At 38.6% G+C, this 13,807-nt stretch overlaps 1 protein-coding gene across 6 annotated transcripts in view; it reads right to left on the bottom strand.

The window, feature by feature from the left end:
* shi (dynamin-1 shibire) overlaps positions 1–13,807 on the bottom strand; it is a 112,865-nt gene that overhangs the window by 11,354 nt on the left and 87,704 nt on the right. Inside the window, exon 22 of one of the 6 annotated variants that reach the window (XM_086971044.1) lies at positions 12,506–12,653. The exons of the other annotated variants lie outside the window; for them this stretch is intronic. Within the exon in view, the coding sequence (XP_086827170.1) occupies positions 12,617–12,653 (37 nt within the window). The 3' untranslated portion in view covers positions 12,506–12,616. Of the gene's footprint in view, positions 1–12,505; positions 12,654–13,807 lie in introns of those variants that run through there. 6 annotated transcript variants of the gene reach the window in all.

Here is a 13,807-nt window from a genome sequence, read left to right on the forward strand (position 1 = left end):
CGTCACCCATTTTACCGTAGCCAGCAATGTGTTCATCTAATCTTTTTGCCTTTCATGATTGCGGCTATTCGCGCAGGTTTACCAACACAATTCGAACTTGGACGGCCCACACTTGTCTAACCCATATTACATTGCCGCGTAATCTTCACGTATCATAACCTCCTCTTCACTTGGCCAGTGCGGGTTGTCGGCAGATATATAGACATGGATTACCGGCATATGGTTTATGATCACGGGCAAGGGCCTCGACTTGAAATCGTCCGCCGGTCTGCTAACTTTTCATTAGCCTTCTGAGATACATACACTTTAAAGATCATTTGGACTTATATACATAGCCACATTTACTTCCTTCTCCTATGTGATAGGCTGTCACGCGCTACTTCACGCCATACTTTAACTTTCTCTTCACTTCCTTCATGCGGCTGCATGAAGGAAGCATGCATCGCGGCTGCATCGATTGAGAAGTGCAGCTTAGTGCACGTGCACACTCTCTGTTGAAATACAACTATATATACACCCTGGTCACATCCCGTTGTATCTCTGTTCTGCCTCTACACAGCTCATTGTCAAAAACTGCTTCGGCATTAATCCTATCTCGGCCTTCCCCTGACATGTTCTGTTCTGGACACTACAGCTACCCTCGGAAACCTACTAGCGGTGTCAGACTCCCAGGAAAAGGCCACGAAAGCAATATGACATATCTCACTTTCTTTTTTCATGCGATACACTGCTTCCTAATTGTTATACCCCGCTGCGCCACGTCTTTCACATGCTGACGCTACCCTATTCAGGAAACCATTAACACAATCTGGTCAATTTTGACTATACCCTGTAGTTCCAGAATACACTTCCCCTAACAACGTTCAAAAACCTACGAAACCAACGTTTTGTTCTTTTTACTTACTATTGCTACTCTGCAGCACTTACTGCCCGAAATGCTCGCTACTACCGCTCCCATTTTTATTTTTTTTTTCAATTTTCAACTTCAATTTTGTATAACCAATCCCATCGCACAACTGCGCGCTCCCTTTCAAAAGTAATGCAAAAAATTCATGTTGCTGCGATCGAGACCTGACTACACCTTGAGACTTAGAATTATATGCGGTTTGTCAATTTATTACTTTATCAAATTTATAAAGTTTATGAAAAAAAATTGTTTAAGTTAATATTTCTCTACACATTTTCGCACTGAACCCACATTTCATCCTTGCGTTGACTGACCAGTCGGCTCGTATTTTAGTACCTTTTCTTAAATATTTTCCGAGTTCTCTCTTTTAATTATTGTCGGCCGTCTAGCGTGTGATAACGCACGCTATATATATATATATATATATATAAATCCGGACTTTTTCTTAATATATACTCATGTATTTAAACAACAACATATACTTCAACGTAATTAAATTTTAGGTTGATAGTAAGTTAAAACGCAGAAGGGTCAAAAAATCAAAAGATGCAAAAAAGTCGAAACTTTTCTTTAAAAATCTTTTTCAAAGGTTAACCATCAGAGTTTGTTTGAACAACCTACTGGCAGTTGAATATATTCTTCTCTTCAAAACGGCTGTTTATTTCCATACAAAAGCTCAGGTTTGCCTCATGGAAGCCTTTTTTTTGGTTTTGCACAAGCCATAAGAGAACTAATTGTAACATGTAATGTCGATTTCAAGCAAAAAGTAGCTTTTTAACCTCGTTGATGCTTCGCTCAGAGCGAACAGACTGAATAAGGACTGGACTTCGCCCAAATTACAGACGCACTTCTTCCGCTACTCTAAGTTTGTTGTTCTGCGACAACATCAACAACAAGAAAAACAACAATAAACTTTACTTGCACTGTCGTTGAATCTACCTATATTGAATCTTGCACTATATTGAATCTACTTAACTCAGATGCCAACACGCCAATTTCTTCGATTCAAGTAGTCTTCACCAGCTATTAAAAACTATTTTTGTCTAAAGAAGTGTCCTTTCATTTGTGTACTAAACATCTAAGCGCATCAAAGATAGCTTTTTTGCCTTTTTGATACATTTTATAAACTTCATTAATGTAGAAAGGAGTTTTATAAGCAAGTTCTGCAGTCATACTTTTGAATGGCCAGAAATAACTTACACGATCGCAGCGGCTTTGCAACGCACTGTCTAGGCCGATCGAATGATCCTATAATTTCGCGTTCAAATAGGCACGTTAAGATATACCGAAATGCGGTAAATTAATTAAGGTTGTGTGAATCCAAGTGTGAGAATAGTTTTGGGTATATCAAATAATTTTTTTATTTGTTGTTATCTTGTAGTATGACCGAGTAACCTATTCTGCCAAGATACTTACCTGAGTCAAAAAAGTACATAGCTTTCCAGAACCGATGCTTGTTTAACATCTGTATAGTCTTAATGCTTGAATCATTCTGAATGAGAGAAAAGGGCTTCAACTTTATGCCTCGGACTATAGTAATTTTTTAAGAAATTTTGTTTTATAGTTAAAAAGAACCTTAATCTTCATTACTTAGGTCACTACTAGTAATTTATCTAGTCAGCTGAGGAGTCTTCTGAACAAAAGAGCAGACTTTTTCTGCAATGCGCTTATTCAATTGATATAATAATAGCTCTGATGCAATCACATATATCCCTGATGTTATATCTGGCATGTCACTTCCCACCAATTTCAAATTTTAGTAGTAAAATAATACATCGGCTCTCCATAAAATCATTCCAACAAATTTTTGATTTAGCGAGTTTGACTATTTTGACTCCTGTGCATTTCGGCTTTAGTATGAGCGAGTTGGCTTAGACTCTTGTTTTTAATTGTATAGTTTATATGTTGTATGGATTGCAATTGCGACTTTAAATATTCATATAAAAATAATGATAGGTCTGAAAAATGCTACTTTAGAGCTACAAGATGCACGATTCTCACTGTTTTCTTTGGGTGGCTTTTAGAACTGAATCGATGCCCAACTCGATCAGTCACTGTTAGTTTCCTTCCGCGTTAATTCGGACACGATAATTGGTCGAACCGAAAGAAGTCAAACATAGTTTTAGCATGTCGGCAAAGGTGTCCTTCTCCAAGTATTTTGTCCAACTAACTGCCATTCACCTTATATTTTTTAATTCATACCCAAAAATACGTACGAGTATTTTTAGGAATTTTTTTTTTCTCTACCTGAATTACCTTAATTAATATTCATACAAGGGAATTCGTTAGTTTTCCTCATAGTAAGCTCAACTCTAATTCGTCTTCGTTTCAGTAATGCTTTAGTTGATCTTACATTCAGCTTTAGAAGCAGACTTTCAATTTTTTTGGGAGCTGGCTAAATCTTTTTCTCCACAATGTTGGTCTTATCGACCCTTCCCACAGTCTGCTTCATAAAATAGACTAACAAGCTTCGTTTTTGTACTCTAGCAAAATATACGTAACCATAGCGTCGCTGCTACTGTTTTATATCACTTAATGACTGCTTTTGAGAATAAAACAGTCGAAAGATTTTTGGCTTTGAATTGCACCCATGAATCTTTCAGTGTATACAAAATCGACGTCAGGTTCGTATAAGCCATGAATTGGGCTTCAGTAAAACTCCTCAGTAAAAGAGTCGAGACATTAGTTGTACTAAATTCTCTAACTTGAAAAGCTACAGGGAACGTAAATTACTTTCGTTAGTCTTTTTAGCCGACTTTCTACATAAGTACTTTAGCACATTAAAGTACTTTTCGGGTTCACTGCAAGCAGCATTCCGCTTGGTAACAATAACCGTCAATTTTAGGTAGCCAACGAAGTTCTAGAGTGATACTCCAAGCGCAAAAATTTTCGGCAGTATACTTTCGAACCGTGCCTATAAAAAAATGTTCCTGGCTTGACCTAAATGTGTTTTTAGAATTATGTAAGATGTGTTATATAAAAATAATAATAACGGGAATTTTAAGGATCGGGCATTCGCCAAGTGAGCTTATTACGGCGAAAGTTCCGTGGTCAAACTGTAGATGAAACAACAAAACTGCCGGTTATGTAGGCTTCGCACACACGATTGCGATAACCAACTCTTCTACTTGATTCGTAATTTCGAAATAAATTATTTTCCGTATTTGCGCCTTTTCGGCGATTTTTTGGTGTTACCCTTCACATAAATAGCTGTAGACTTAGCTGAGTGTACGTCAGAGGCCTAATTTTTTTTGTAGAATATATTGCATTGTCGAAAAAGTAGTGACTGTTTTTAAGTCAAAATTGAAGCCACCATTTTTTTTATATTTTAGTTTAGAGCGATATCGTTAAGCTAAATATGCATAATCTAAATTGATGACCTTCTGTTACCTGTCTGGTAACACCATAATTCTATCACAATAGAAATTCTATGGTTCCTGGGCGGAAAATTGTCGCCAGTGATTTTTGCGTCCCTCTATTAAAGTGTCCCCCATTAAGGGTGGTCCATAAAGATCAAGGTGGAGAATAGTCTGAGAGTATAGAATACGGACTATGCGGTGGGCGCACTTCATACAACTTTTCTCAGTTTTTGTTTGCAGCTAAATACCTATAGTTTGGCATTATCATGGTAAGAGACACGTTTTTTTCTCTTTGCTAACTCCAGTAGATTTTTTGCAATGGGTCCTTAGAATCTTGTCACTATGCTTATTGATAGTAAGGGTCCGAATCAATTGTTTGGCCGGACGGTAAAAACTATAACGCATGACTTCTTTTCAATCTCACAAAATATATAACATCGCTTCCTTTGGTGACTGTCTGGGCTCCGCCAAATCGTGGAGCACATTTTTTATTCGCAAGTTATCGCTGCATGTGATCCACTGTTCATCACCTGTAGCAAATCCGTTGATGAATGCAACGATTTCGTTGTGTTTCCGTAAAGATTTGCAGATTTAAATACGACCGAGTAAATGATTCTGCGTCAGCTCGTATAGGAGCCAAGCATATTTATAAGTAGTTTTATATATATATATATAAGTAGGTTTAAAACTCCTTGGTGGTGCATGTAGAAACGTATCGTAAAAAATCACAAAATGAAATTTCTAAATAAATCCTGCAGAAATTACATTCATGTTCCCTCGGGTCTAAATACAGACATTCCAAAAATATTAGATCTACTAGTAAACGTCAACTTTCAAATGAAATCAAATATAACATGAGATTGTAAAGCATTCTAATTAAAAATGGTCAATGCTTTTATGAAGGATGCGTTTAACACGCTGGTACCTGAATGGATACTGTAATCATCATACAACAGGAATATCGCGGTTTTTGATTAAAAAGAAAAAAAATTTATTCCACTTTCCACTTTAGGAAATAGCAAACGCCTTTGTAGGCTTGTGCTTTCATAAAAATATTTTTTGAAACACATTTGCATTCGTTTTTTTTCATTTCGTTAAATTTGTGTAAGTTCTTGCTTTATGCAACATGCGGTACATCCTGAGATCTTATCCCCTTCGGCTTCCGTTTTTACTACATTATAAGTTGGTGCGTAACAAAACAGTTATGCCGATGCTGATATATCACTATTATAAGTAATAGCAGCAGAGAAAACAAAACTATAGAAGCTGAGAGACTAATTAATTCAAAGGTAGACTGAACTACAAGAGTAAACGTTGCTGTGGAGTGTGATTCGTCATCGCAAGCAGCATTTCTGTTACAGAAATGTTGAGGCGTGTGCACTAAATAACTACAATGGCCGACGTAATGTCCGGTTTCGGAGGGTTACCTTACCAATGTTGGAGAAAATCGCAGGACTTCGCAGATCTAGAGGACCGCGTGTATTGGCGAGAACTAATTGATCGCTGGCGCAGTTAAACATACCAATAATCCTAGACGTTTCCGCCAGTATCAGTGCTTGTGTGCAAATACTGCGTCGTTGTCACATATGTGGGGTAGAAGCATTCTTGATGGGTGTTCAAAACAATACGGTATAGTACTATTTTTTTTAAATGGTGCAACAGGCGTGCAAGAAGTCTTGTGTGAAAAAAAAATCAGCCACACAGACATCTATTTACATAATCCGCAGTCAGTACGATGTTTATCCTGGAAGGCCTATGACGACGATCACGGATAGGAATTAAGAAGGGGTGAAGCGAGTAGTGTTCACGAAGAACCGAATCGCCATAAAAAAATTAGCGAAAAAAAGTTTTTTGAGGCTGTTATTACGGGTGTTTAGGTGTGGGTGTACGACGACGAGACCAAAATACAATTTTGTGAATACCGGTTCAAAGAGGGACCCTAGCCAAAAAAGTCGCACGACAAATTGAAGCTGCCTTTTTGACAATTTCCATGTATAATCAAGTAATCATTTATTACGAATTTATGCTCCAAGATAGTTAAGGTTACTCGCAGCTGTTTGACGCAAGAGACCAGAGGCTGGCTCTGTTCAAGACAAACTATAGTGTAGCTAGTCCTAGATCCTCTACACGACAATGTATTACTTAACTACTCAGTCTGCACAACGCTTTATCGTGTCAAACTTTTGTGTGTACCCCAATTCCAGACCTAACTTTCTTTAAGGCGAAGGGAAGGCAGTTCGACTCAATAAATCGTTGACAAAGCTGACGATTCCGATGATCAAGATAAAGTGTTTTTGAGGACTGGAAAAAACGGTAGCAAAAATATGTTCTATCTGGCGGGGACAGATGCAATACTTTTCCATTAATCAAATTCAATCGTCGGGTTTGTCAGCTAAACCTGCGATCTCTTATATATATATATAGAAAATAGCCGGTGGCACGCAACACTTTTAATCTATAAGGAACGATTCTTTCAAACCAATAACTAAAAAGACCTGGAAAATCAACAAAACAAGAACAACAAACGCTCTTTTTTTTCTTTCATGCTTTAGTTTCCTAGTATCTTCAACAGCATATAGTTTTCTATTGTCATACTCCCTAGTTTACTTGCTTACTGAGTCTTGAACTTCACATTCACGATATTTCAGTTAACTCCATCGTGGCAGGCTTGTGTTGTTTATCCGCCTTTACAATTTTGAGTTTTGTAGTTTGCTCGTTTGTTATTTTTGCCGCCTAACATCCTCCCAGCTTTGTATATTCGTTATCAATTAGCGTTTGGCCATTATAATTGGAGTAGTATGTTTAGAGGTGACGTGAATTGGATCACCATATCTTTCATAGCATTGCTTCTCGCGTGCCGTTTTACATGTCCTCCCCGTACCATTTATTCGCTCCACGTAGCTATTACACGATGCTTAGTTCTTTTACTTGCGTTATAGGTACTACAAATTATTGTTACTTTGTATTTAATTATCTTTTTTCTATTCTTTCTCTGCGCGGCATATAACATGCACCAATACTGATCTGCACGACAATTTGAACGCGGCCATTCAAAATTTCAGACGAGTAGATATGTCTGCTCTTAGTTGGCTGGAAGAACGCCAAGTGCATACATTTTTCATCTAATAGTCGTCACCCCCCACATATGCCGCGGGCAGCAGAAATCAAATTAGACGCTACGCTAGATTTTGGCAATTACATCAAAATCGTACTAAATAACAAGTGTTAGTCATCCAATTAATCTTATTGCTAGATAATGCATTACATGATTACAGGACTGTAGACGAAGTGGATCGTCTCCCCTGTGTTCTGAGCAATTCTTAAACAGACGCAAAACGCGATTTGATGACCCGTTCCAGTTAAAACTTCGAAAAGTTCGAATTTGTGCATATACCTTTTCAGCTTCTTTTACGACCGTATTTAATTGCCGTCACGTAGTTCGCTTCTGAACTTAAACAGCGTCGGAATAAGCTTTACAATTATGTCCTTAATATTTCTATACCTGCGTATTCACATATTATCGGTGTGGCTAAATCGTAAGCTACCTTCGAATGCTCGAACTAACTCCGCGAAGATTATCCCGCTAATAAAAGTCCAGTCAGCTGCCACGGGCAAAAATAGTTAGAATTTCGGGGGTACGTAAGTGACAACAAGTTGCGCATTAAAATATTCTACTGAAGATCATGGTAATTATTCAATGTATGTTCGTTAGTACAATTGACTGTTTTTAAATTCAGCCTCAACACCGGGATATGCTAGCAGAGTGTTGAGCTTCCAAAAAAAACGAAACACATTTCCTTTCATGCTTTTCTCGTGCCATTAAATATAAGTTTTAGCTATGACAGTCAATAAAATTTTTCAAAACTATGGTAGTGACTTGTACGGCACTACAACAGAGTAAAAAGCAAAATTGTTGAATGCGTAACTTATTTGGTGAAAGTACACTAAATTATTTAATTAAATTAGCAACCGATTCATTGTGGGTGTTTGTTTTTCACTCAGATGGCAGCCGTTTTATTAGAAATAATTGAAGTTTAATTCTAGAATTATAATCATGGTGATGTTTATTATTATTATTATTGTTGTTATTATATTGTTCGCCTGTTAAACTCGATTCTAAATTAATAGACAGTGAAATAAGCCTTCAAGCGCTATCATCCGCTAAAAATCTCCTAGGCATTTGTAAATGGTTATATCTATTGTGAAGCGGCAATCTCTATGCGTCGTATGAATATTACTAATTTAAGTAAATGGTTGTCTTGCTTCTTATATGTATTAGTAATAACATAGTAAAAGCATAGTGTATCCATACGCCTGTGTGCAGTTGACCTTGTTGCTGCTGATATTCTCGATATTTCGTGATACGTTATTTTGTGACGTCATATCTACTAATATTGGTAACTGCGTTTACATCTACACTTGTTGTTTGCTCTTTCTGCCTTCATTCAGGAACATAACGTAGAAAACCCAAAGTAAACAGATAAGAAAATAGTGAATCAACGGCAATGTCTCAATGCCTAGTAATGGGAATTCACATAATATGAAACACAAAAACCTCGTATGCGTAAATAGTTTAATTATATGGGATAATAGCACTTATAGTATACGCTTGCTTCGCCAGATCAGCAGGATACTTTTACGTTACTGTTATTCAAACTTTAGTCGTATTTGTTTTATCCTAGATCGTTCTTAATGAATATATTATACTGTAAAGACACTGGAAAGTTTTGGCGAGATGGGTATTGCTGTATCTTTCCAGAAAAGTATTCACCAGCGCTCTTAAAAGCCATAATAAAATAGATTGATAAATTAAACGGAGATAGTACCACCTATTTCTTCTAAACTACGTGTTCTTTTCCATCAATGTTTGTTGACAAATGGGCAACAATCAATCACCTGGGCAAATAACAATGGGCAATCAAGCACGTGCTGACAACAATGATTTATATTTGATCTAGGAGGTGAGCAAGGCAAGTGTGTCTCAACACGTCTCACCAACTCAGGATTTATATCACTTTCGATATGACGAAATAAAGTTCTGACGTATATATATATATATATATATATATATATATATAACACAGTAGGTCGAATAAAAACCCCGTTTTATTTTTTAGCAGAAATAGTCATCCTTCAACCTTATGGAAATGTGTGAACGCAGGTTTTCCAGCCCTTTTTTGGTATTTGAACACTGCACCCGAAGTCGTGGCATCCTAAAACTAAAGTTTGTAAATAAATGACACGTACTTGGAACTACGAGGGTGTAATTCACATGCCGCCAAAGTAAACTAAAACAGTTTTCCGAAGCCTTTTTCGATTAGGTACATGCATTGAAGGTTTCCAGCCTCTTAACTTGCTTTGTTACTCGCCCACGGAATTTCTCCAAAAGTGCCATGCACCTAGTTGAACGCAACAACTTAGAAATGGTACAATAAAAGTAACGCTGTTACTTCTAATACCCTCCAGTCAGCTGTAGTTTTACATTCCGGAAAAGGCTAGGACAGAGCTACGCAGGTTTTCCAATAGAGAATCTTTCTCATAAACGCTCAGAAATTAAATTTAATATAACTGGGGAAGTAACTAAACACCCGTTTATCAATTTAACGTGCACGCGCATATATATAAGAATATATATATATATATATATATATATATATATATATATATATATATGAAAGAGGACATTCGATTTTTAAAGTTGACTTATTTTTGGTTCCGCCCATCCAAGTCATAAACAAATGTCTCATGAATTCGTCTGACATCGTACATTTTAAGAATTATTAGACCGTTTCTCTTAGCTAAACGTGAACTGCTACGCCTCTGCAGCAAACGTCGCCCGAAACAGTATTCTGGAATCTTCAGAAAATGTATGTGTCATTGTTTTGACTCTAATACGTTTTCTGAATAAACTTGTCGGACTTGTTCATGCATTTTTTGCTCAACATTGTCAAGTTGAAACGAGATCAAACTAATGGGACATACGTATATGATTTGGGCGGGCGTAAATAGGGAAATCGTCAAAATATCGAAAAAATTAATGTATCGATTTACGCATATATATATATATATTAGGCATTTTGAATGTGTGTATTTATGGGCATGACGTGCGTCCTCTGTTAAACGATGAGACCGGAATCGGCTGGCACCAGCGATGGTCCAATATCCATGAATGCCAAAAAGCATCCGTTTAAGGATAACAGTATTTGTTCGCAACTTCTATCAGCCATCTGAGCAGGCAATCCATTTTTGCAACCCCAATATGATAACACACATTTATATATTTATTCACACATATATGCGTGATGTTATATTATAACGGCATTATTATTGTTGGCTTACTGTTACAGCTCTGTCTTCAATACCTGTCGTTGGGCAAAGACACGATACAACACTTTCAGCGTTTATTATATTACACTCCACGTGTATTAGGTTGAAGTGCTCAGTAACATTCGTTTTTGAGACGTTCGGATCCTGGTACAAATTTAGTCTTTATTGCTGACCTTATTTCGAGTGTCGGCTGCTAACAGCATAGCTTGTCGACAAAGCGCACAACACTGACAACACGAAGGACAGCGCTTGACTGTCTCCAGATCCCAATGACCTCCCTTGCGAGAGGCATTACCGCATAGCGTACATGTGGCCATAATGCAGTTGGATTCAAAGTTCCCTGTAGAACCTTTTTTACCACCGCCTTTACCCCCCTTACCACCTTTAGCTCCCCTCCCGCCAGCTTTGCCTCCCCTACCCGCTGCCCTTGTTGCACGCAGTCCTGGAGCTAGAGATTGTTTCCGAGACTGGACACCCGACGGCGGCTCCGACGGCGGTTGGGAGCCTCCACCCAACAGCGATGGAACCTGGGAAATCTGGGAACCTTCTGATGGTTCACGGTTGGATGACACTGAGGGTCGTTTTGATACTGATGGAAGCGAAGGAATGGAACCCTGAGAGTTGGCAGCAGATGGCGCTCGAGTACCCTGAGAAGATGAGTGTATTGAACCATTTCGTGAAGATCGATGATGTTGTCCCGCGCCGTTGTGATGACCACCCCTCCCCGAGCCACCGCCATTCGAGCGGCTTCCATAGCGATGACTGTGTTTATCCGAACGAGACAATGACGTTGAATATTCCAGAAGATTGACCTGTGTAGACGCATTACGTACGGTCTTTGTGCATGAAGATACACTAATTAAACTGCGGCTCTTTTCGCCGATCGAATCAACATCACCAAGTGACGAATCTGATTGGGCCTGAGGTCTAAATGAGAGCAATTTACAGGATGAAGGAATTAATGCAGTAGTAGTAGAGATAGCTCTCTGATTTACTTCTAAACGCATTTGGTATTTTAGATCCTGCTGAATAACCAATACACTCTGAAAAGATTCCCGAATATCTGGATCTCGCGGTAAAATGTCTTCGTTTCCCTTATCCACTTCTTCAGCAATTTCGTCAACCTCTTGTAGGGGCTCAAGTTGATCATCATCATCATCAGTATCATCGTCTGACTTATTTTCCCCCTTGTGTCTATGCCGCTGATGTGGGCCGGATCTTCGGTGTTCAGGTTCCCTATTTCTGTCATCATTTGCATCGCCGCTTTCGTCATCGTCACCATCTGAATCGTCAGCCTTTGGATTTTCCTGCTGTTCGCGGATTGCGCCATTTCTGCCGGTTTGTACACCTCTCTCCCCAATATCTCTGCGCCCATTATCCTCTTTATCCCCACGATTTCCGTTTGAATGGTCATGATTACTATTTCCATTGGAGTCGCCATTACTGCTACTGCTGTTGGAGTTATGGTTGCTGTCTTCGCTGTGGTGCTCGTGGCTATCTTCCCTTGCTGATGAGCGTTCCTCGGTTTGACGTCCGCCTTGAGCCCTTTCTTGGCCTCCATGTTTTTGATTGGCACCGCTTTCCTGCCGATTCCCGTCATCATCACTATCATCCGTCGAATCTCGGCCACTTCCTCCGTATCTTCCCCGTCTACTACTACTACTGCTACTATTACTACCATCGTTTCTTTCCCCATCCACATAGAGCCCTAACTCGTCACCCTCTTCTACATCGGCATCGTCCTTTTCCCCAGCATCTTCGCCTTCAAATAATAACTCACTGTCACATCCTTCTGCCTTTGAAGTGTCCTGATCATCGTCGTAATCGTCATCCCGACTGACAAGGAAATTCCAATCATACATCACTCGGATTCTATGGTTTTCATCTTTCAACATCTTGTTATTGTTATTCTGTTCCTGTCCAAGCTGTATGGCCACTTCACTGTCGTCCTCTTGTTCGATTCCGACTAGGACCTCATCGTCATCATCGTTGTCAACGAACTCATCATTACCGACCGAGAAATTTAGGATCGAGGAGGAACGGTCGGAGTAGCCCCACGACTAATTGACGCGTTTTTCCGATCAGGATTTTATTTGTTAGTAGTGAACCAGGTTAATATTGGTAAATGTGAATTTAATGTAAGAAGTATAAAATTATTTAAATATGCATTTGTTTAATACATAAATTGATTTCAAGTTGGCAATACGTTATGCAGATTGTTGGTTGTTGAGACAATTGGTGATATCCGCAGTAGTGGTAGTGGCAGCGTGCGTAAGAAAAGAAACAGAAAGACGCGCTTACATGTTAGTCTTTGAAACATTGGCATAATTATGATTTGATTAAATTGTTTAAAAAAATATTGTGGACACACGTTCGTCCTTTCAGAGGACGCAATCGCACACTGCTACTTGTCATTTAGCCGATATCCCCGTCAAACGTTACCGCTGACAAAGTATTCTTCTAAGTTAGAACCGTGGAGACTAAAACTCCAGATTTTACTCTTATCAATGCCCGTTGGTTATCAATAGCATTAAAGCATATTTATGTAACTATTAATTACTCCTATAGGTTACATTATATTAGTTACTACTACTACTACTACATTATGGCTCCCGTAAATTTTTCAAAACTGTCACCTTGTCCTTTCTTGCTCTATTCAAGAAAGATATTCCGGTGGATAGATTGGGTTTGCTGAAATCCAAACATCAAGAGACGCAATTTTTACGGAAACGCCCAAAACCTACTTATCACATACAATATTGAGAGAATTAGCTCAAACAGCAATGTACTCGAAGAAGTTGATCGTAACGAGCTTTCTGCATGCCAAAAACGTTTTTAACACCCCTACCTTGAGCAAGGTGTTTACTCTCTTGAAGAAGGGACAGATCTCTCGATACCTGATTTCTCTGATCTCCGGGTATTTATAATCGGCGGCCATCGGAAAGAATATTTTTTCTATGACCGTAGAAGCCACACATTGGTTTACATTGAGCTTACTACAATGCATTCTGCTGTATGATGGCTTTTGCTTTTGGACGACCTTCTTGGAAGCATAAATTATTGCCTACACAGAGGACATTAGGAGAACTTCGAGTAGGAAGAAAAGTAGGACGCAGGAGTGCAGAGCGTAGGGCGAATCAAATGCTCACAGAAATATGATATAGATAAAAGACGATGGGTTATTATTGGCCCTTACGAAATCGGAAACCATACT

Source organism: Varroa jacobsoni, unplaced genomic scaffold (assembly GCF_002532875.2).
Source record: "Varroa jacobsoni isolate VJ856 unplaced genomic scaffold, vjacob_1.0 scaffold_119, whole genome shotgun sequence".
NCBI classification, from domain to species: domain Eukaryota; kingdom Metazoa; phylum Arthropoda; class Arachnida; order Mesostigmata; family Varroidae; genus Varroa; species Varroa jacobsoni.